The 23,830-nt window shown below is 42.4% G+C and overlaps 1 protein-coding gene across 1 annotated transcript in view; it reads left to right on the top strand.

Annotated features, from left to right (window-relative positions):
- Positions 1-23,830, top strand: part of MAL2 (mal, T cell differentiation protein 2) — a 67,699-nt gene that overhangs the window by 31,077 nt on the left and 12,792 nt on the right. The window contains exon 2 of the mRNA XM_030218382.1: positions 18,526-18,696. Within this exon, the coding sequence (XP_030074242.1) occupies positions 18,526-18,696 (171 nt within the window). The remainder of the gene's footprint in view (positions 1-18,525; positions 18,697-23,830) is intronic.

A 23,830-nucleotide genomic window follows, 5' to 3' on the forward strand; every position in this document is an offset into this window, starting at 1 on the left:
GCAGGCTGGCCATCCTTTAGCCACTCCATCCAACTGTTTAGACAGGTATGCAACAGGCCTCTGCCAGGATCCCATCATCTGGGTCAGCACACCCAGAGCAACCCCCTGTCTCTCATGGACATACAATGAGAAAGGTTTCTCCACATCAGGAAGGCCTAACGCAGGGGCTTGGAGTAGGGCTTTCTTTATGGCAATGAAGGATTGTTGAGCAGTAGATCCCCATTCAAATGGTTCCTTTTCACCCCCCTTTGTGGCTTGGTGTAGGGGTTTCGCCATCAATGCAAAATTTGGAATCCAAATTCTGCAGAATCCGGCTGCTCCCAGAAATTCCCTAACTTCCCTTCTGGACTTGGGTTGGGGAATTGCAGCTACTGCTTGCTTCCTACTAGCATCCAATCTCCGACTTCCCTGGGAAATACAAAAGCCCAGATACTTCACTTCTGACTGACAAAGTTGGGCCTTTGAGCGTGAGACCTTATAGCCTGCATCCAAGAGTAGCTCCAGCAATTCTCTGGTAGCCTCAAAACACTCTTCCTGAGTCACTGCTGCAATCAGGAGATCATCTACATACTGGAGTAAAACTCGCCTGGAAGGCTCAGATTTAAAAGTCTTAAGGTCTTGTCCTAGGGCTGTCCCAAAAATAGTGGGGGAATTCTTGAACCCCTGTGGCAGGCGGGTCCATGTATACTGAAGCTTCCTTCCTGTTACTGGGTTTTCCCATTGAAAGGCAAAAAGCAATTGACTGGCGGGGGCCACCCGAATACAAAAGAAGGCATCTTTTAAATCTAGTGTTGTGAAATGGGTAGCTCCAGAAGGTATCAATCCTAGCAGGACATATGGATTAGGCACTACAGGGTGTAATGAAATAGTGGATTTGTTAACCACTCGTAAGTCTTGGACTGGCCGGTAATCCTCAGTCCCTGGCTTCTGAACTGGCAATAGTGGCGTATTCCATGGAGACTGGCAAGGTCGAATAATTCCATGGGATAACAGACGATTCAAATGTGCTTGAATCCCTTCCAGAGCCTTTCTGGGAATTGGGTATTGGCGAAGATGGATTGGCCGGGCACTTGGAAGTAAGTCTACATGTACAGGAGGAATATTTCGGGCCAACCCTGGGGAATTATCTTCTGCCCATACCCCACTGACCTGAAAGCTGTCTGCCAGGGGTAGGTCAACTTGGCCCTGCGACTGATGCAGCCGCCATTCTTCTTCAAGAGGGCAACAGAAACTCAGTATACCCTTAGGGCTGGATGTTGGGGGCCGAAAGGAGACTGAAGTCTGGCCATCAGAGTCAAAGGAAATTTGGGCCCTAAGCTTGGACAGCAGGTCTCGACCTAACAAAGGGATTGGACAGTCTGGCATATACAGGAATTCATGAGTGACTATGTGTGAGCCCAATTGGCATCTACGGGTTGTCAGGAAGGGCCTCCGGTTCTGCACCCCCGTGGCACCCACCACTCGGACAGTTTTTCCAGACACAGGCGCTAATCGCTCCGTCACAACAGAATGTTCCGCTCCTGTATCAATCATGAATGGAATTGAGCGGCTCCCTATAGTTAACTTGACCATAGGTTCCTGGGAGCCCAGTTTGTAGGAACCCGGTCTGTCCTATTCGTCCCATTCTGCCATCTCGGCTATCCCGATGATGTCAGATTCAGGAGGCTCATATCTTCCCTCTCGAACTCGGCCTCGGCTTCCTCGATCTCCTGGTCCCCTTCTCAGTCCCTGGCGCCTCTGGGGGCATTCATCTTTCCAGTGCCCTCTTTCCTTACAATAGGCACACTGATCCCTCTCCAATCTTGGTCTGGGATTCTCCCCCCTTGGCCGGGATTGATTGAAGGAATCTCGAAGCCTGGCTGGTGGTCCGGGGTCCCACTTTGGCTTCCCATTAGCTAGAGGTCGACCTCGATTAAGAGTGGAATTAGTAATGGCTGCCGCTAAAAGGTCGGCCTTCTTCTGCATCTTCCGGTCAGCCTCTCGGCGCACCTCCTGATCTCTATTAATGAAAACCTTGGTTGCGATCTCAATTAGCTGGGTGGTATTCATCCCTGCGAATCCCTCCTGACGCTGCAACTTCTTCCGGATATCTGGCATACTCTGGGCCACCAATGCGCTATTCACCATTCTCTGGTTTTCTTGGGCTTCAGGGTCAAATGGGGTGTATGTTCTGTAGGCTTCAATTAGTCGCTCTAGAAAGGCCCCAGGGGATTCAGTTGCCCCTTGGAGAATTTCAGAGACCTTTGCCAGATTAATGGGCCTCTTTATGCCTTTCCTCATACCTTCCAGTAAGTCCCGGCAATAGCCAGACAACAGTTCATAGTGCTGCCCATCATTTGGATCCCAATCTGGAGCTGCGCGAGGAAACCGAGCTCTAACCCATCCCTCTGGGTCCTGTATCCCCCCGGGGACACGCTCTCGAGTGATGGCCTCAGCATTTTGCAAAATCTTCCGCCTCTCCTCAGTTGTGAAGAGGGTCAGGAGAAGTTGTTGACAATCAGTCCAGGTTGGGTTATGGGTGGCCATAATGCTAGTCACTAGGTCCACCACCGCCTGAGGCTTTTCAGTATAAGAGGGATAATGCGTCTTCCAATTCAGGAGATCGGTGGTTGTGAAGGGTACATACTGATAGGCCTGTGCCTGTATAACCTGACCCTGATTATTAGGATCCGATCGAGTGGTAGTTACCTGACGAAGTGGCAGAACTCTCGAGGAGGTGGGAATGGAACCTGAGGTAGAGCTAGGAGCTACCCTCCTATCATGCTCAAAGGTGATTGCAGCAGGTCTAACCCATTCAGTGGAGGTGTGTTGAACCCCTGAGGGATGGGGAGGGGTACTCATAGACTGAGAGGTGGTCACAGGTGAATCAGTCCATTGAAAGGGATGCCGGGCCCCTGATGAGTGGGTAGGGGTATTAGAAGGAGAGGCTGGGCTGTCGGGAGTTGAGGAGTCAGGGAGTGGAACCCAAAACGGGTCTTCAGAGGTTAACAGGAGAGGATTTGGCACAGAAGGGTAGAGGCCAGGTGAAAAGTCCAACCTAGGGTGTGGCAGGTTTGGCACAGGAGGGGAAGAACTATCCGGAGAAGCCTGTGCTGGAGAGGCTTGGGCTGGGTGGCGTGGATCTCTGGGGGCGGCACGGAACCCCAACAATGGGCCATAAGGTGGCGGCTCAAGATCTGAGGGATCATCAGAGAGTATGGGTTTCTCAGACAGGGTAGGGGCGGAGGCCACCGATTGGGTGGTAGGCTTCCTAGGGCTCTTTCCCTCTTCTAGTTTAGATTTTCTAATCTTTCTTTGAACACGGCCTAACATGAATTTTACTGGGGATCCCATATAAGTTTTCAACCAAGAGGGAGGGTCAGTCACAAGGCTGTCCCAGGAATCTATATAAGGGAGTTGTTCAGAATATTCTGGTCCTCCTACTACTATGCTGTAGACCTTCCGGATTACTTCAATATCTAAGCTGCCACTAGGGGGCCACCCCACTCCCATAGATGGCCACTCAACTTCACACAAGGTTCTTAAAGTACCTGAGCTTAAAGTCTGTCCATAGTCATTAATTAAAAATCCTTTTTTGAAATTTCTAAGCATACAATCTAGGGGGGTAGCAATTGTTCTAGATGATGTCCCACCCATAATGCTTACAGTTACAACACACAAAGAGGGAAGGAGTTTTTGAGAATGCAGTAAGAGGTCTGCACTCTTCTAACATTCAAGCATCACACATCCCATACAGAAAATCCCACCCAACAATTTCAAATTTCTCAGATACAGATAAGCTCAAGCGTTTTCGCTTCTAGTCCCCGCGACTAGAAGGTACTAGGGCCTTTGCTGAGAATTGATCAGATTCTCCTTCCCTCTTTCTTGAGGGGCTGGTTTACAACTTCCTAGCTAGGATTACAATACAAAATACAGAATACATACCCGGCAAATGTTCTCCAGTCAGTTGGGTGCTGGGATTAATGCAGGATTTATCCCACCGCTGCCACCAAGAATTGTTGCAGGAATTGGGATAGGAATTTGTGATGCTTCAGGAGTCAGACAGCACACACCAGAATGAGAGAGAAATCTTCTTTATTTGCCAGCAAACAAAGCAGGACATCAGTTCTAGCTCTCTTCTCCTCTCTTAGCTCTTTGTGTCTTTCTCTCAGCTCTCTGTGTCTTTGTCTCAGCTGCTTCTCTTCTTATGCTGTCTTCTCCTTCTTCTGTCTGTTCCTTCTGTCCTTCTCTTCTGAGCTCCTTCTGACGTAAACTGCTTCTGCTCCTACTTAAATAGGGTCCTAAGCCCTCCTCCTAGCCTAGCCCCCTTTACTCCCAATTGGTTTAAGGAATAGATTGGTCACCTTGCCTCAACCAATCATTACTTTTGAAATATCAGTTACATAGGTTTGGTATTCCTCAAACTGACCCAGTCCTACACTTAGCTTATAATTAATCAAGGAGACGAGAGCTAACTAGCCCTGACCTCGTTCACCTATCAGCTTATATATTAAACCAGCCAGAACTGCAGATAAGTCTAACCACATGTTGATCTCCTCAACTGCAGTCTTAAACAGCAGACAAAGAGTAATACAGAATTTAACAGACATTCTACATTTAACTACACAGAGTAAACATATTCTAAATATCAAAAACTTGTAAATACTAATCTATTGCCTCTCTCTAAACAGTATTTCTTCTAAGCATTTTAAACTAATCCTAAACAAACAGCCTGCTATATACCGGCTCATAATAGAATACATGTGTTTGCTTAGCAATCCATCCCTCACAAGGTTGAAAGAAATTCCTGTGTCTGACCTTTCTAACCCAGCCCAGCAAATGTAAATAACTTAAACCAGATAACATTCCTTCACTTGCTAGCAGAACTGAGAATTTAAAATAATATCTGAGCACCTTTAAACAAAATTAACCCTTCATATGATTTCTCAGAATTATTCAATTTCTTTTGCTCACTGCCTCAGTATGGATACCCCAGGTCAATGAGTGCTATGTGGCTCCTGGCAAAAGAGATCTAAACGAGCCCAGGTCCGCAAAACAGACCTAATGGTTCTACGCCTATGGGCCAAAATTGTTTCGTATTTCCTGATCACGCATACATAACTCTACCATTCATTATAATTCAAGTACACATTGTTTTTCCAATTGGAGACAATTAAATGCAAAGCAACAGCTAGCAGTATATTGTACAATTTCGTATCCGACTCCAAAAGAGAGATAGCAGAACAAGAAGCTCTTAAGATCACGACCTTATAAGAGGGCGCAGTGGACTCAGGCAAGCGAAAGATTAAACACATTTTTTTCCATATAAGTTGCCAGTAAGCTCTGACGTTTTTACAAAAGAAAACCATGTGTGCCAGTGAACCATCTCGTTCCTGACAAGACCAGCAGCTGAAGTTGACACTTTTAGTGATTCTGGCCACTCGAGCAGGAGTCCAATAGGCTTTGTGGAAGATGAAGTATGAGGATTGGGATATTGCTGCTGATTTCGTGGGACGCATGGTGTTAACCCAGAAAGTGGACCAATCAAACTCAGACGCATTTTTAATAGACTGGTCCCCCAGACACCCTAGGGGGCACTGCAGTGAACTTCATAAAATGCTTCCAGGTACACATCTCACCATTGCCCCCTTATCTTGTCTGCAGAGACCCCTGAAACCCACTACCATAGCCCTTATGGGTGAAGGGGACACCTTTATTTGGGTACAGTGGGTTCCTGGTCAGTTTTGGAGAGCTCACAGTTTCCTCCATAAGTGTAACAGGTAGGGGGAGGTATGGGCCTGGGTACACATGTCTGCAGTGCACCCACCACTAGACTACTCCAGGAACCTGTGTAGATAGAATGTATTTGGATACAGGCAGCAGATGATGTTTTGTATATTCCTGAGAATCTAGCATGTGATGTTTTTGTTCTTTCCTGAGAAAGTAGCAGAATAGCAGGTGATGTTTGTACATTCCTGAGCAGGTTCACGAGCTGTTCATGTAGAGTTGTTCTTGTAAGCAATGCATGATCATGGTTGTGTAAGCAAAATGTAACCAATAGTAATGATAATACATGTAATATCCATGAATATTCATAGAGTATATAAGAAGGGGATTGACTCCCAAATAAAGAGTTTTTTGCCCAGACACACGAGAGGAGAGTTATTTTGCAACAAACCTGCATGCTGTTAATGGACCTGAGTATACCATCTGAAGCTGGCAATAATGTTTTTAATCCAATTTTTTGGGGTGGGAAGGGGTTAGTGACAACTCATAGGCGTAGTTTGACTGTTTCATTTGGGGGGGCAAAAATGGGCGGAGCATATTAGCATATCATTTGCATATATACATATGCAAATGAATATGCTAATATGGAGGAAGGAAATGAAATTTACAGGCAAAATATCACAGATGCACATTTCAAAAAGCTGACATTTCAATTAATTATGAATAAAATAAACTATTATTTACCTTTGTTGTCTGATCATGTAGTTTTTCTATTCGCTTTGATCCCAGTGTCTTCTGTTTTATGCAGTGTCTTCTTTCCAGTAGGCTTCCCTCTGCTCCCCACCCTCCCAGTCCCATCCATCTCTTGCTCCTTCCCTCTGCTCCCCACCCTTCCCAGTCCCATCCATCTTCTGTTCCTTCCCTCTGCTCACCATCCCTCCGTCCCATCCATCTCTTGCTCCTTCCCTCTGCTGTGCCTGACCTCTCCAAATCCCATCCATCTCCTGGTCCATCCCTCTGCTCCCCACCCCTCGCAGTCCCATCCATCTCTTGCTCCTTCCCTCTGCTCCCCACCCCTCCCAGTCCCAACCATCTCTTGCTCCTTCCCGCTGCTCCCCCCCCCTCCCAGTCCCATCCATCTCCTGCTCCTTCCCTCTGCTCACCTCCTTTCCCAGTCCAATCCAATTCCTGGTCCTTCCCTCTGCTCCCCACCCACCCCTCCCAGTCCCATCCATCTCTTGCTCCTTCCCACCCCTCCCAGTCCCATCCATCTCCTGCTCCTTCCCACCCTCCCAGTCCCATCCATCTCCTGCTCCTTCCCTCTGCTCCCCACCCTCCCAGTCCCATCCATCTCTTGCTCCTTCCCTCTGCTCCCCACCCTTCCCAGTCCCATCCATCTTCTGTTCCTTCCCTCTGCTCACCATCCCTCCGTCCCATCCATCTCTTGCTCCTTCCCTCTGCTGTGCCTGACCTCTCCAAATCCCATCCATCTCCTGGTCCATCCCTCTGCTCCCCACCCCTCGCAGTCCCATCCATCTCTTGCTCCTTCCCTCTGCTCCCCACCCCTCCCAGTCCCAACCATCTCTTGCTCCTTCCCGCTGCTCCCCACCCCTCCCAGTCCCATCCATCTCCTGCTCCTTCCCTCTGCTCACCTCCTTTCCCAGTCCAATCCAATTCCTGGTCCTTCCCTCTGCTCCCCACCCACCCCTCCCAGTCCCATCCATCTCTTGCTCCTTCCCACTGCTTCCCACCCTCCCAGTCCCATCCATCTCCTGCTCCTTCCCACTGCTTCCCACCCTCCCAGTCCCATCCATCTCCTGCTCCTTCCCACCCTCCCAGTCCCATCCATCTCCTGCTCCTTCCCACTGCTTCCCCCCCTCCCAGTCCCATCCATCTCTTGCTCCTTCCCTCTGCTCCCCACCCCTCCCAGTACTATCCATCTCCCCACCCGCGCGAGGTCCAAGATGGGACTCCGTTTACCCCCTCTCTTCCTCCCTCCGGCGCAGGCAGCAGTCTTTTCCAGCGTTCCTGGCAGCTGTAGCGATATACACGCTGCCTTCGGTCTGCCCCGGAAGCCTTCTCTTCAAGTTCCTGTTCCCACCTATGCGGGAACAGGAACTTGAAGAGAAGGCTTCGGGGCAGAGCCAAAGGCAGCGTGTACAACGCTACCGCTGCCAGGAACGCTGGAAAAGACTGCTGCCTGCGCCGGAGGGAGGGAGGAAGAGAGAGGAGTAGACGGAGACGCTCCTCTCCGTCCGCTTGGCTTCCCTGCCCTCTCTGTCTGCGTCCCGCCCGAAAGGAAATGACGTCAGAGGAAGGCGGGACGCAGATAGAGAGGGCAGGGAAGCCAATCGGACGGAGAGGAGCGCGTGCCTGCATGTGTTTTTTTTTTTTTTTAACTTTTTTTTTTTTTTTTTTAACTAATGGCGCGGCAGCGCCTCGCGTCGTTTGGGGGGGCACTGCCCCCCCTCGCCCCCCCCAGTCTACGCCTATGGTGACAACTGGGGGAGTAAGGGGAGGTCACCCCTGATTCCCTCCAGTGGTCATTTAGGGCACCTGTTTGTGCCTTATTCGTTATAAAAACAGGTCTAGCTCAAAATGTCTTAATTTTAGTCCTGAACGGTTTTGTTTTGTTCCATTATGGCTCAAGAACGTCCAAGTGTTAGAAACGCCCTTAATATGCCCGTGACACTTTTGGACTTTGATGAGAAAAACATTCAAATGCAGACTTATGCCACTTTTTGGACGTTTTTCTCTGTTGAAATTGAGCTACATAGTAACCTATGGAACTCTGTAAGTCTGAGTGCTTTGAAAATGAGCCCCATGGTGGTAGATCTTATATTTGTCGATCCTAAGCAATTATTGGAATTTATTATTGCTAAAGAAGAGGTGAAGGTACATACACAGGAATCTTTTTACTAAGGTGCACTAACAGATTTAGATAAATGATAAGGAATACAATAGGTTTAGTGCATGTTAATCGTTAACACATGTGAAATCCATTAGCTCACCTTAGTAAAAGGCCCCCATGATATTACAGGATTAGTGGCTTGGAGCACTGTAATGAGGAAGTACCTTTCAATGATTTTTTTTCCTTTTTTATTATTGTGTTTTTATTTCCTTTACTTCTATTTGAATCTTTTTTTTATATTGCTTTATTTATATTGTTACAACATATTAATATGACTTTGAATTTTGGAAAGTAATATGCCTTTTCTTTTTTTTTTTCGTAAAAAGTCAAACTAAACAATAAAAGAAAATGTATTGATATAAAAAATAAAATGAATTCATCATAATTGTACCTACCCAAAATATTTTTGAACAATAAAATTTCATAATAAATGGGTATACTATGAATACCACCTGGTAGTTTGTTCCAGTATTGTGGGCCTTTATAAATTAAAACCTTCTCAAAAGTGGTCCTAAAGTGAAAATCTGTAGAAGCTGGATGTTGTCACATCTTAAAAGATGCCAATCTAGTGGCATAGACTGTGGATTCTAACAATGACAGACTAGGCATATAGAAAGGGGCTAGACCATGCACAATAATTTAAAAACAACACAGAGAATTGTGAAGTGCTGCGTACGACTGGTAGCGCTATACAAATGATTTGTAGTAGTAGTAGTTAGGGAATTGGTGTAAATGTGTCTGTCAAAGTAGTTCCATGCTCCCATCTTTTGCCTCCAAAAATCACCTTAGCGACTGTCTGTAACAGTCTCTTGTCATGTTAATAAACCCAAAACCATTTGAACAGTCTGATTTTGTCAAGATGGTAGATTGAATAGCAAGTCTAAAATTTGTTTTGATAAATAAGCTTCATCTGTAATAACATACAGAGTAGAGAATGACATGGGGACAGGGACCCACTGCAACTGCAGGGACAGAGCCCATGAGGACGGGGACAAACTTTGTCCCCGTGTCATTTTCTACTTTGAAGCCTGTTAATGAACTGGACTGTTTGTTTGAGTGATTTATTTATTTTAGAACATTTATACCCCGCCTTTTGCCATGTAAAGCAGCTCCAAAGTGGCTTACAATGAACTAAAGAAAAACAATTACAATGACAGAAGAGGGCATAAGGGAAGGGAAGAGTAATACAATACTTAAGCAGATAGACTGCAGTTAGGGGAAAGGCAGCAAACGGACGATATTTAGATTTTTTTGAAAAAACAAGCAAACATGCTGGCCACAACTAGCAAAATTTGCATGGGGGATCCTTTACATTCCAACTACTAGCACATCTTCTAAGCAGACATCATCTATTACAGGAAGGACTGTGGAAGACAGGAGAGCTAGATTAAATCCAGAGATTATTGATGATTTATTCATCTACAGATTTAAAAATCATAACAATTCTTCATAGGGCATATTTCTTCCCCACTAGGGCATACAGAACAGGTTGTATTTTGTACCCCTGGACATTTTAACAGGGTGGATTAGGATTGGGGTAGTAGCAGTCAGCTACTGTTGGGGTTGGAAGGGTAGAGGGTGGTGGTTGGGGGTTATTATAGTTGCTCATTGTTATTATTGTTTTCTATTTGTGATTTATAAACAACAGTTGCATAGCATATACTTTAATACAAAGATTTAAATATAAACCCAAAGTGTTTGAGGCTTCTGCACATGAGGACAGTGCTCACGGGAATGGGGCAGGGACAGAGACAGAACCTAAGGGGATAGGATGAGGACGGAGACAGAACCCATGGGGATGGGAACAAACTTTGTCCCCATGTCATAAGAACATAACATAGGAGTAAGCATACTGGGTCAGCCCAATGATCCATCTAGCCCAATATCCTGTTTCAGTGGCCAAGCCAGGTCACAAGTACCTGGCAGAAACCCAAATCGTGGCAACATTCCATGCTACAAATCCCTGGGCAAGCAGTTGCTTCTCCATGTCTGTCTCAATAGCTGACTATGGACTTTTCCTCCAGGAACTTGTCCAAAACGTTTTTTATACCCAGATACGCTAACTGCTGTTACCACATCGTCCGGCAAAGAGTTCCAGAGCTTAACTATTCATCGAGTGAAAAAATATTTCCTTCTATTTGTTTTAAAAGTATTTCCATGTAACTTCCTTGAGTGTCCCCTAGTCTATGGACTTTTGGAACGAGTAAATATCTATTTACTTCTACTCGTTTTATACCATTCAGGATTTTGTAGAGCTTAATCATTTCTCCCCTCATCTGTCTCTTTTCCAAACTGAAGAGCCCTATCCTCTTTAGCCTTTCCTCATATGAGAGGAGTTCCATCCCCTTTATCATTCTGGTAACTCCTCTTTGAACCTTTTCTAATTCCGATATCTTTTTTTAGATACGGCAGCCACAACTGAACGCAATACTCAAGGTGCACCATGGTCCAGGTGCACCATGGAGCGATACACAGACATTATAGTATTTTCAGTCTTATTCACCATCCCTTTCCTAATAATTCCTAGCATCCTGTTTGCTTTTTTTTGGCCACTGCTGCATACTGGGCAGATTTCAACATATTGTCTACAATGACACCTAGTTCTTTTTCTTGAGTGCTGACCCCCAAGATGGACCCTGGCATCAGGTAACTATGATTCAGATTATTCTTTCCAATGTGCATTACCTTGCATTTGTCCACATTAAATTTAATCTGCCATTTGGATGCCCAGTCTTCCAATTTCCCAAGGTCTTCCCGTAATATTTCACAGTCTACATATGTTTTAACAATCTTGAATAGTTTTGTGTCCTCTGCAAATTTAATCACCTCAGTCGTCATCCCGATTTCCATATCATTTATAAATATGTTAACTAGCACTGGTCCCACTACTGATCCCTGCGGCACTCCACTATCCACCCTCCTCCTTTGAGAGAAATGACCATTTAACCCTACCCTCTGTTTTCTGTCCAATAACCAAATGCTAATCCACAGCAGAACATTATCTTTTGTCCTATCACTCTTTTATTTTCTCAGGAGTCTGTCATGAGGATCTTTATCAAAAGCTTTCTGAAAATCTAGATACATCAACCGGCTCACCTTTATCAACATGTTTATTCACACCTTCAAAGAAATGAAGCAAATTGTTGAGATAAGACTTCCCTCAGCTGAACCCATTCTGACTCTGTCCCATTAAACCATGTTTATCTGTGTGTTCCATAATTGTATTCTTTATAGATTCTACTATTTTGCCCAGCACTGATGTCAGGCTTACCAGTCTGAATTTCACAGATCACCCCTGGAACCTTTTTTAAAAAATCTGCATCACATTGGCCACCTTCTAATCTTCAGGTACTATGGACAATTTTAAAGACGGGTTACATATTACTAAAAGCAGATCAGCAATTTCATGCTTGAATTTTTTTTGAGTACACCTGGATGCATGCCATCCAGTCCAGGTGGTTTACTACTTGTCAGTTTGTCTCAGTACATCTTCCAGGTTCACCAAGTTTCCTTTCAGTTCCTCCATCTCATCACCCTTGAAAACCATTTCCGGTACAGGCAGATCTCTTGCATCTTCTTCCGTAAGGACTGTAGCAAAGAATTCATTCGGTTTCTCTGCTATGGCCTTCGCCTTCCTGACCGCTCCTTTTGCTCCTTCATGATCTAACCATCCCACAAATTCCCTCACAGGCTTTCTGCTTCTGATGTACCTGAAAAAGTTGTTACTGTGAGTTTTAGCCTCTGTGGCAAGTTTCTCTTCATATTCTTTTTTAGCCTTCTTAATATTTTGCATCTGACTTGCCAGTGCTTATGTTGCTTCTTATTTTCTTCATTGGGGTCCTTTTTCCATTCTTTGAAGAACAATCTTTTGGCTGTAATAGCCTCTTTTACTTCACCTTTTAACCATGTGGCTATCATTTTCTCTTTCCACCTTTGCAAATAATGTCATTCTCTAATACAGAGCTTCCCCATTCTTTTTTTTTTTTTTTTTTTTAATAAAAAATGCTACTTGGACCTGCAGCAACAAGGCTGAATCCAAAACTGTACCCAGAACCCACAAAGAAGTAACCAATGGAATGAAGTAAAAAAAAAAAAAAAAACATACTGAAGGCGGGAAATTGCCAGCTCAACCTGTCCTTATATGGCTGGACATCTAAGTTAGTGTCAGTGGCTGAGATTTGCAACTGGAGTTTTGGTGACATTTCTGGTGTAGAAGTAGATTTTGGGATCGGCATACAGATAATACTGAAAGCTATGACAGTGGAGGTTTTGGAGGGGGGGGGGGGGGAGAGAAGCAAGTTGGCAGTACATTGCTAATTGCTCTTGCCAGTTTTCCTACCGGACATCTTAAACATAGTGAAGCGGAAAGGGTAAGGCTCAAGTGTTTTTCCAGCTGAACCCCATGATCTTCTAATGAGCAATGGACTTCTTCATGCTTGGGTGTCAGAATGCCTACTGCAAAGCCTGGTGGTAGCTCTTTCTTTGAAGGCTGCACTGAGAGCAGTGGCACTGGTGATGCTTTCAGAGCTGTATAACTCACTTGAGTTGAACCTGCAGACCCAGAAGTTGCAAGCTGATGATGTCCCTTCATTTGCGGGAGGATGATGTCCACCAGGAGACTTTCTGTTGTAAGCAGCCACAGTGGGTGATAGAGAAAATGTGGCAGTGGAGAGGTACTTTTTGTCCCTCTGAAGAGCAGAAACAATAGCAGATGTGATGATTAGAGGCAGAAGTCCTGCTTTTGAGGTGCTGGGGATAGAAAGCTGGTAGGTCTGCTTTTGTTCAAAAATTTGGTAGTAAGGATTCAAACCCTACTGTGATCTTTCTAAGAAAATACAATTTATGATGTTGAACTCTCTCTAGGAAGCCATAGCTGTCTTGAACAAATAGTCTGCCAATATATGGCAGCTCAGAGTGCTCAAAGGTAACTTGTTACTGAAAAATTGCCAACAATGGATAATCAAGTTTCTAGTAATTTTAAATAGCTAGACAGTGTGGAAGAATAAGCTCAGAAAATGGGAACTTGTGTGGACATTTTGGCAAAGGGTAATACCTTTCCTCAGTTTTGGAGAATAGTTAGGCATTCATCAAGTTTTGTAAACTACTTACTAAACCACCTTCAAATCTCTTCTCTCTCCCCCCCACCCCCCCCCCCCCCACCCCCAAGGCTCCAGGGTATTTATGTTCCCTCTCTTTAGAGAAAGAAGAGGAATCTTCATCACAGATTTCAACAGAGACTCTGGAGTTTGCCAGTTTAACCCGACATGGGATGGAAATCCATTATTGCCTACTATGGTTGTGAATGTTATACTGGAGCCAAATAGAGATTAGAGTCTCAGATTATATTTTATTTAAACATTGTGATTCTTTACTGTAAGATTAGTATATATTCTTATATAGATAAGAAGAATCTGTTTGTTAATATGACTTCTTGTTGTTTTGAAATTGGATAGGCTCTTTTAGTTAAGCTTTTTCTAACAGTGTAAGTCTGTTAAATGCTTTCTGTGACTTGCCTCAGCTTGCTGCCTTTCTGAGTAACAAGGAAAGTCTTTAAGCCTTTGGATACTTTCTTGCCATCATTTGCTGGACTGGGGCAGAGAGCTATCTCCTGTTTTCCTCCTGGTGATGATAATACTGTTTCCTGATACCGAGTCTTCTCTTTTTTTCTGTGGTGAACTGATTTCTGAGTTGCAGTACTTTTACCATTGCAACACAATATGAAATTTTAATGGTTTTTGTACTGGTAAATTTTGGGCTGCTCTTAGAATTTCTGTACAGGATCTTTTCTTGGACGTGTTTTCAAAATATTTAATAAAGATAAAGGGGGAGGGGGGGGGGAAACGAGGTGATCAGAGCACCAAAGGAACCAAGTATAGAGCAAACTGAGAAGAGGGCCTAAAACCAAGTTTCACTGACTGGTAGCAGAATAGCAATAGAGGAAGAACCACCAGAAAACACACTGAAGATGCAATGGGAAAGTTCAGAAGAAAACAGAGGGCAAAGTCCTGCAATACAGTTACAGTGTGGCAATGAGTAAATGATGATCAGCAGTGTCAAAAGCACTGAATGGGTCAAAGAGGATGAGCATAAAGCAAAGGCCTTTGACACTGGCCATTAGGCAATCATTAAAGATTTTGGTTAAAAAAAAAAACATTTTATTTGGAATGTAGAGGGTGAAAGCCAGACTGGAGCAAATCTAGAACTATTTGAGATGAAAGATAGTCAAAACAGTAAATGTGAATGGCATGTTCAGGCTGTTTGAATGCAAACAGGGGGGGGGGGGGGAGATAAGGGTTATCAAAGAATGTTGGAAGACAGAACAGTCTTGGTAGCAAGTGATCAGCTGAGGATAGAGGAGTCACCACAGTGGAGAGAGAATTGAGGATTTGAGTGGAAAGGGGTCAGAGGAGTAAGTAATGAGTGGAAAGAATAGAGAGAGTGACAGTTTTCTTTTCCTTCTCTGTGATCTCTGTTAACAAAGACCAAAGGAATCATAGGTGAATAAGATGGGGAGAAGGTGTCAGCCTGATAGAAAATTCACAGTTGATCTTGTGAATCTTGTCATGGAAGAAGTTACCAAAGTCTGGGCAGAAAATGAAGGGGAATAGGAGACAGCCATTTTGAAAAGGAGAGGTGACTATGGCAAAGAGCCAATAGAGGGATTTGGATTTAGCTCGTATCTTTCAGTAGTTCGGTGTCAGTTACTTTCAGGAATAATTTGCCAATTCCTGGAAGGCTTATTATCTAAGTTTGTACCTGAAGTAATGAAGGGTTAAGTGGCTGGCCTAAGATCACAAGGAACAGCGGTAGAGTATGAACCCTGACTTCTGGTTCTCAGACTGCTGCTGTAAACATTACACTACTTCTGTATAGGGAGAGGGAGAACATAAGTGGAGATGCCTGAGAGAGAGAGAAGTTAGGACTAGGTCAAGGCCAGTGACTGTTCTGGTGAATGTGAACAGTACAGCATAATTGCAGATCAAATGAGGGAAAGGGAAAAGGGACTTGATATATCGCCTTTCTGTGGTATTTTGCAACTACATTGCAAGTGGTTTACAAATATGCAGGTACTTATTTTGTACCTGGGGCAATGGAGGGTTAAGTGACTTGCCCACAGTCACAAGGAGCTGCAGTGGAGATCAAAGTCCACTGTATTAACCACTAGGCTACTCCTAGTGGTTTTAACTTGAGATTTAACTTTCACACTGATGATCCCTCCGACTCTAAGGGAGTCGGAGGGACCATCAGTGTGAAAGTTAAATCTCAAAGAATAAGGGAAAGGAAATCTCCAAAATAGAAGGAGGGGACAATGAATGACAGTTGCCTAGAGTGAAAGTGGGCCTCTAATGGAGAATGAGTGAGGTTGAAATTTACAGGTGGAGGCTAGTAGCAGCCCAAATTGTCATTTGATACTTTATTTCTACTATAACAATTCTTCTGGTCTCTACAAGGTGTTAACTTTGGCCCTGTATATCCAGGGGCTTAAACCTGAAACTACTTGTTATGGAGAATTGACTCTCGTCCTTGATCCCATTCTTTATTTAATAGAATTGGTGACAAGATAAACAACTCATTCACTTACAGTTGCACTGAGATGGATTAGGATTCTGTACATACAGACCAAGTCCGAGTCTGTGATCAGCCCCTCTTCAGAAAGGAGAACTGTCAGTGACTGGTGCTTGAAATACTGAAACACAGTACCAACAGTTCCACAGCCACACAGTAGTAACTGCAAGCTGCCACACAGGTAAAAATTCACAGTGAATTGCTTCCTTGAGAGGAAAAATAAAAAGCGGTTTACTGCCTCAGCATGGAGAAACTTGGGTCCCTCAACACGCTGGATCTATAACTAGGCACAGCCTCCATCTCTCATTCTGCTCAAGAGAGCAATTGGAAGGAGGGGGGAATTCTGCTTCTCCCAGCATGCCCTGAGGCAAGCAGTAACTAGAAGGCTCCAAAGGCATTGAGAGCAAAACACAGGTGATCATAAAGGTTAATCAGAGGACCACAGAAATGCGGGGATCTGATTCATATAAATAGCTTAATAAATACACAAACATATCTGTCACACATAGCACAAGCTGCCCTATACAATGGGGACAGAACAAAAATAAAAAATAAGTTTGTACACTTAAAGATGGTGGGTACCACAGTCTCACCTGACTCAATATTGTGAATAATACCTCAATAGAAAACAACACTTGCACTCATGTAAATAGAACCCACATTTTTTTTATCTGTCTAAAGATGACCTCAATAAACCAACTCTGGGACAGTCTAGACTTTTCTTAAATGAACTTGATTCCTTGATAAATTTTAATATACAATTACACGAAGCTTCAATTTTAAGTCAAATGGTATTATTGACTATGGGCCCTATTTACATATCTGTGGTTTTGTTGATACTGCTCATTAATTCTGGCAATTATTGTGTGCTAACTGCAGAACCTCTGTGTTAATTGTTAGATATGTCACCAACATCTTCCTATATAGTTAATACAAAGAAAGCGACATCTTTTCAGGTGACACTAACTGTGTCACATTTTCTGCCACATTGAGTGGTAATCACCCCACATAACTTTGTCACATTCTACACCTATTCTCTGCCCTGTTAGCTATTACACAAAAATTCCTATTTCCTCTATTATTGCATAGGTCACAGTGAATGGTTTTTGTAAACACACAACGGGTTTCTGATTTTTTTTTTCTTGAAATTTTCCAGTTTTACAACTTTTTAGTTTTCTTACTTTTCAAATTATTATGCAATTTATTTCAGGAAGAAAGTTATCCCAACACTCATGTCATCCATGTGAAAAAGCAAATGCCCCCTAAACTTAATAACTGGTTGCACACCTTTAGCAGTAATAATTGCAACCAAACACTTCTTATAATAATCTTTCACATTACTGTTAAGGAATCTTAGCCCACTCTTCTTTGCAGACTTCCTTTAATTCAGTCACATATAGGTAAATTGGGGGAGGAGGGACTTTTACACATCACTGTATATATTTTGTAATAATTCATTTGGTGGGTAAAGTAAAGAAAATTATCACTCAAGTTCTGCTTTTTTACAAAATTGTGAATAGAATACATATACCCTCCCCCCCCCCCCAATTGTACTGTAAACTTTGATGGTTCTCCCTAAAGTGGTATATGAAGCCTAATAAAAACTTGAAACTCAGTTCTATAAGTGCACAAAATTGCATATGCAGGTTGTAGAATAGTGCCTATCTTAAGTAGATGCTAATTGGCTTTAACTGCCAATAATGATGCTTAAGTATCAGACAGAGACGCTGTTTCTGTCCCCGCAGTATTCGCACTGTGCGCTCAATTGACTCTTTGTGGTGATTAAAGCATACTGTTGATATTTTCAAACTTGCAACAGTCTTTTTTCTTTTTTTTTTTTTTTTACTCCAAAAAGGTTTGGAAGGCTCCTCTGACGCAGGCACTAGTTGCCGAAACACGGCCGTGTCTAGTCCTCTCAACACATGGCATTGTGATTCTCAATGTCCAACACATCTTTATTGTAGAATATTTCCTCTTTCGTGCTTCACTGTTTCTCTCTTGATGTTGCTTCTGTGAGGCTTGCTTCTCCTTTTGTGTTCTATCTGAAATTTACCCACTCGGCATCCCTTCTGTTATTTCTTTATAATTGTGTGGTGATTGTTACTTATTGTATTGCTTTAACTCCAGCTTCTCTTTGATGTCCCCCACCCCAGAAAATGCTTCTGCCATAGGCAACTGCCTGGTACTGCTTAATGTTTGGGCTGGCCCTTAGGGTTGCAGCTTATGCCAAATTCAGCAAAAAGTAATAACATCTATAAATGTTAAATGATATTAATGATCTGGCTTAACGCTGTAGTATATTTGCACTGTTAATGTATGTATGTTTGTTTTTGATTCCACAGATATTTGGAGGACTGGTATGGATTTTAGTGGCAGCTTCAAACGTTCCTGTTCCAATAATGCAAGGTTGGGTGATGTTTGTATCGGTGACTGCTTTTCTGTGCAGTCTCCTCTATTTGTGTATTTTCCTCTTGGGCATCGCAAACAGAATCAACACCAACTGGAATTTCATAGTAAGGAACACATTACTTGTTTTCAAAGACCTTGAAGTAATTGGAATGGAGTGGGATTGTGTGAAAGGGTAAAAATTGTCATGGTTTTTCATAACAAAAACTGTTTTACTTTAGTAAATTATAGTTTAGGCCCAAGAGGAATGAAAAAGGCACAATCAGGTTCACTACAGATGCCCTGCTTATTGCTTGCTCTTCTGTATTGTAACAGGCACACACCTCTTGCCTTAGAAAAAATAATTAATAAATCTGGACAGTAAAGAATAATGTTGAGTTTAAAAAAAAAAAAAGGAGAGGTTAGCAAAGAACATAATGAGTTGACCATAGGGATGAAATTAGATTTATATAGTTTGAACCATAAATATTACCAATAATTGAATGGAATATTATGCAAATAAAATGGTAGCTATATTAATTTTTGGGCTCCAGCAGGTTAGAGTGTTTCAAGTTCTTAAAGATATACAACAAAAGACTGATAATAGCCATTTCTACAAAATGTTTGCACATAGTTTAAAGTATCTATGATGTAAAACAGAGTGCAGACAGTAGTAAATGAAGCAAATTGAGAGCCCTGATTTGGCAGAAGGGACTAGGGGATTGTGCTCTTTGCTTTATTTTGATTTGATCAGTAAAAATGGCTTTGAGATCTGTTTTTCTTATAACAAGATACTTTTCTAGCTGAAAAGTATTCTTATGATTAATTGTATGCGTATTGTGAAGAATGATAGGTGTGTTCAAAATCTCAGGATGAATAGATGTGTAGGCTCAGAGGAATAGAGAGGATGGAAAAAAAATCATGAAAAGATATAACTTTTAAGTAGAATATTTATTTTGCTTGACTCATTTCCCTATTTAACATATAGCGCAGCCCCCTCCAATTTGATCCACTCTTATCATTGCAATATAATTTGTACCCTGATAACACAGTATGCCATTGATTGTCCTCCTTCCACTAGAGCTTTGAGAAGCCTATTATATTTATCTCATCATTTAGTGCTATATACTCCAATCTTATTTTTTTAGGCTTCTAGCATTTGTATATAGACACTTCAAATTGTGTGTGTGTGGGGGGGGGGGGGGGTTCTAGCATCTACAGGCTGCTTTGAAGTTGATAGGGATAATTTGCATCCTTTACTCTTTTCTCCCATTACTATCTTCCAAAAAATAAATAAATAGGTAGTTATTGTTTAAATATACATACCACTGTTTATCAATTTTAGTCTGTAAAAAATCAAAGCACAGTCTTATTTGCATATTATCAAAATACTACTACTACTACTACTATTTAGCATTTCTATAGCGCTACAAAGCATACGCAGCGCTGCACAAACATAGAAGAAAGACAGTCCCTGCTCAGAGAGCTTACAATCTAATAGAGAGAGCTTACAATCTAATAGCCCTCTGTCAACACCAAAAGGACTGCTTAAAAAGACAACAGAATGAAGTTTCAGTGTAAGGGTAAAATTGTGCAATAATACCACAAAAAAGGAAATCCTTTTGAATAGTTCTGTTTCTAACACCAAAAAAGCTCCAAAGTAAAGTAGGCGCAATGTATGATAGGGAAGATTTATTTCATATTAAAGGATAGATGGCAGATTCCATCACGATCCATAACAGCAACATGCTTATGCATAGAAATCTTCTATTGATGCCAAATACTCAAAGGTGTTAGAAAAATTAATCTAATGCCAAGAAACTCAAGCATATATCATGGTACACTAAGTCTTGTATCTAGGACCCCATTTTTATGGTATAACATTTTTATTGATGACAAACTAACCAGTACACGTACAGAGAAACATTGTCTTGAGTAATACAAATTCAATTGTGTGATCATACATACAAGATAACAAGAGAGATATATTGTCATCAAGCTTTTAACATATAATCCTTCCCTCCCCTTTATTTCCTAACCCCTCCCCTCAAATAATAAAATGTTGTCTTACTATAAACCTCCAATAACAGACATGTCATAGGCACAGATCTCAATTCAGCATGATGTCCAGGTCATACTGATTGTGCACTCTCCTTCCCTAACCAAAAACATCCCCCCCCCTCCTTCAAATGTGATCCCACCAAACAGTTGAGTGAACCAAACAAGGAGCGAGGAACCTGGGCTTGTATAGTTCCTCACCCTATAAATGAACCAACAAAGATCCCCACCACTCCTCCCCTCCCCCTACCCAGATTAAATGTCAGGACCCCATTTTATATGTTACTGACTAAAGATAACGCAGTATTATAAGGATAGAGAAAACTGAGGAGGCCTGTCTGAAGGTTCATTGCGGCTTCTGTGCTGTTTATGAATGGATGCCAACTAATCATTTGGCTGCGAGTAATGCCAAATTAGAATTTGTTTTTAGTAGTTCCTCTTTTGATGACATTCTACCATGCCTAGTAATAGATGGTCCTCCTATTCACATTTCACATCAGGTCTTTAGTCTCAGAATGGTACTAGATACTTCTCTTACCATCAGACTGCACATTATTTGTTGTACAATTTAGTTTCTACCACCTGGAGTTACTTAGTACGCTAAAAATGATGCTAGATTATGGTGATGTTTGAGTTGTCACTCAGAGCTTGGTTCTGACAAACTTCAAGTACTGTAATACCTTGTATCTGGGTGTTCCCAGAATCAGCTTTGTGTGCTTCAATTGGTGCAGAATGCAATGGCTAGAGCAAGGGTGTCCAACCTCAGCCCTGGCCCAGTCAGATTTTCAGGATTTCCTGAAAGAATATGCATGAGATCTATTTGCATACAATGGAGGTAGTGCATGAAAATAGATCTCATGCATACTCATTGGGTAAATCCTGAAAACGCCAAGAAGAGGCTACGAGCGTGGTGATTGTGTGTAGCTGTGGATAGAAATTTTGGATGCAATGTGCAGCCCTTGAAACAGCCCGACTGTGGCGAAACAGGGTTCTCTTGTTGGGCGTTAAGAGTTAACGTATGCTGTAAAGAATAATTTTCATTTGCTGCATCACTACTATCCAAGCTAAGTAATGATTTAATGTTTATCTCACTGAAGAAATTGCGGTTTGAATGAGCCTCTACCATATGGTATTGTGAAAGGTGTATTTACATGTAATTCATGAATAAGAAAAGTGGAGGTTTTTTTGTGAAGACTAGTGATTGAAGAGGAGCTCTCTGAATACTGAAAGGTTTACCTGTAATAGAGATAACTCTATGGTTTCTGAAGTCTTTTTTTTCTCCACAATTTGATTCATGTAAAATTGTGACTTTACACCTCCAATACTGGGGTTTATAGGGTAGAATTTTTTGTTTGATGTTAGTAAATCCTGAAAACCCAACTGGGTTGCGGCTTTCAATTTCAGAGGTTGGACACCCTTGGGGTAGGCTGATTACTGGAATTCCAAAAACTCAGCATGTCTCACCATAACATGTCTCCAAAATTTACATTTGATTAGCTATTCACTTTTCAAGTGCAATTAAATGATTGCTTCTGATTTATAAGGCCCTGCTATTGAGGCCTTGTCTGTTTATCAGAGATTTTAGATTTATGGGCCCTTGAAAGGCCTTGAATTCAGTCATAAGGAATATTGTGGTTGATAATTTCAGCACTTACAAAGGCACATTTTTGAAGAGATCAGAGAAGGAGAATTCTCATTTGCCAGCCTGCAAGGATGAAATAAGCGTCCCACTGACGTTAGGTTAATCGTAGACACTGGGCACTTCAGAAAGCCCGTGAAAGCCCATTGTTTCCCAAGCCTTTGGCACTGGATAAGAAGCTTGCCCCTTGGCAGCCATATGTGAGTGCATCAACTGTGCAGAGTATAGCTAATCTGGTTTCTGTGTTTTTGTTGTATCTATTCTTAAGAATTGTTAATTTCTATTTCTCTGTGTGATTTTTTTTTTTTAACTTTCACTCTCTACATATATTTTTTATGTTTGCTCATTATGTGTGTGAAATTGTAATTCACCTAGATATTTAGATAGAATATAAATGTTAGCTATTTTTGCTTCTTAGTAATAATGCTGCACAGAATGCACAGCAGAGAGTACGTAGGAGAAAACCCACAAACACTCTTAATATCCCTTAAAAAAATGAAAGCAAAAATAAACATGGCAGCATTCAAAAAGCACATTATGTTCTCTTTCCATTTTTTTCTTATCTCTGTTTGTTCAAACTCTCTCAAGCTCATTTTTCCTGCCATACTATTGCACCATCCTCACTCTGCTTACATAACTGTCTCCCATTGTCTTACCTTTCTCACTCCATTCCACAAGCAGTTCATAGAAACTGTACCATGACACTCAAATAGCTGGTAGTGAGCCACACAGTGCGCTGTCAAAACAGGAAGTGTTGGTTTGGGTCACAGCAAGAAGAGCAACTGTGAGAGATGCTGCAGGTTGTGTAATGAAAGAGACCAAAGAGGTTTAATGACAGGAGACAGCATGATATCACAAGGCTGAAGCCAGTCTCTACACATTCCACCAAAGGAGGTTTTAATTCTCCCCATGCAGCTGCTGCCGTCTTGGTACACCCAAAACAATGTAATTGATAGCGCAACAAGCTCCACCTACTGTCTTCAACCCACATAATGTGCCAGATAGGCTCATGCTGACTCCTTCCATTAAACCTCCTTGAGTTAGACAAGGGCACAGGGCAATAGAATACCCCTCTTAAGCATCAGTTCCTGTCTTGGCTCCTTCCTCCTTTTGGCTGAGGGGGGCCTGAGAATTCTATTAGTCTCAGGCTCTGGTCCTGGTTCCTTCCTTCCTTCCTTTTGCCTGTGGAGCCTGGGGGATCCCTACTAGTCTACTGCTGCTTCATTTATTCAGGGCCAAGGCACATGAAGGGTAATCTATTATAAGGTATATACTAAAGGCGATGTTTGTGGTGTCTATTAAGCCAGTCCTATTTTTAAAAAATTAAAAAGACACCTAATTTTATTTATAGAAAACTAGTGCAAGTGGCAGAAAAAGGTACTTAAGTTCAAGGTGCAATCACTTATACCAGCCCTTTAGCAGGTGTACACGCCTGTGCCTAGATTTTAGCCAGAGCATGTGTAAATTATAGTATTTTACAATTTATTTGCAGGTTTGTGAGCTTCACCTACTCTCTTCCCAAACTCCACCCATGCACATACTCGCCAGCAAAGTGCATGCCATCA

The sequence above is a fragment of the Microcaecilia unicolor genome, chromosome 1 (assembly GCF_901765095.1).
Source record: "Microcaecilia unicolor chromosome 1, aMicUni1.1, whole genome shotgun sequence".
NCBI classification, from domain to species: domain Eukaryota; kingdom Metazoa; phylum Chordata; class Amphibia; order Gymnophiona; family Siphonopidae; genus Microcaecilia; species Microcaecilia unicolor.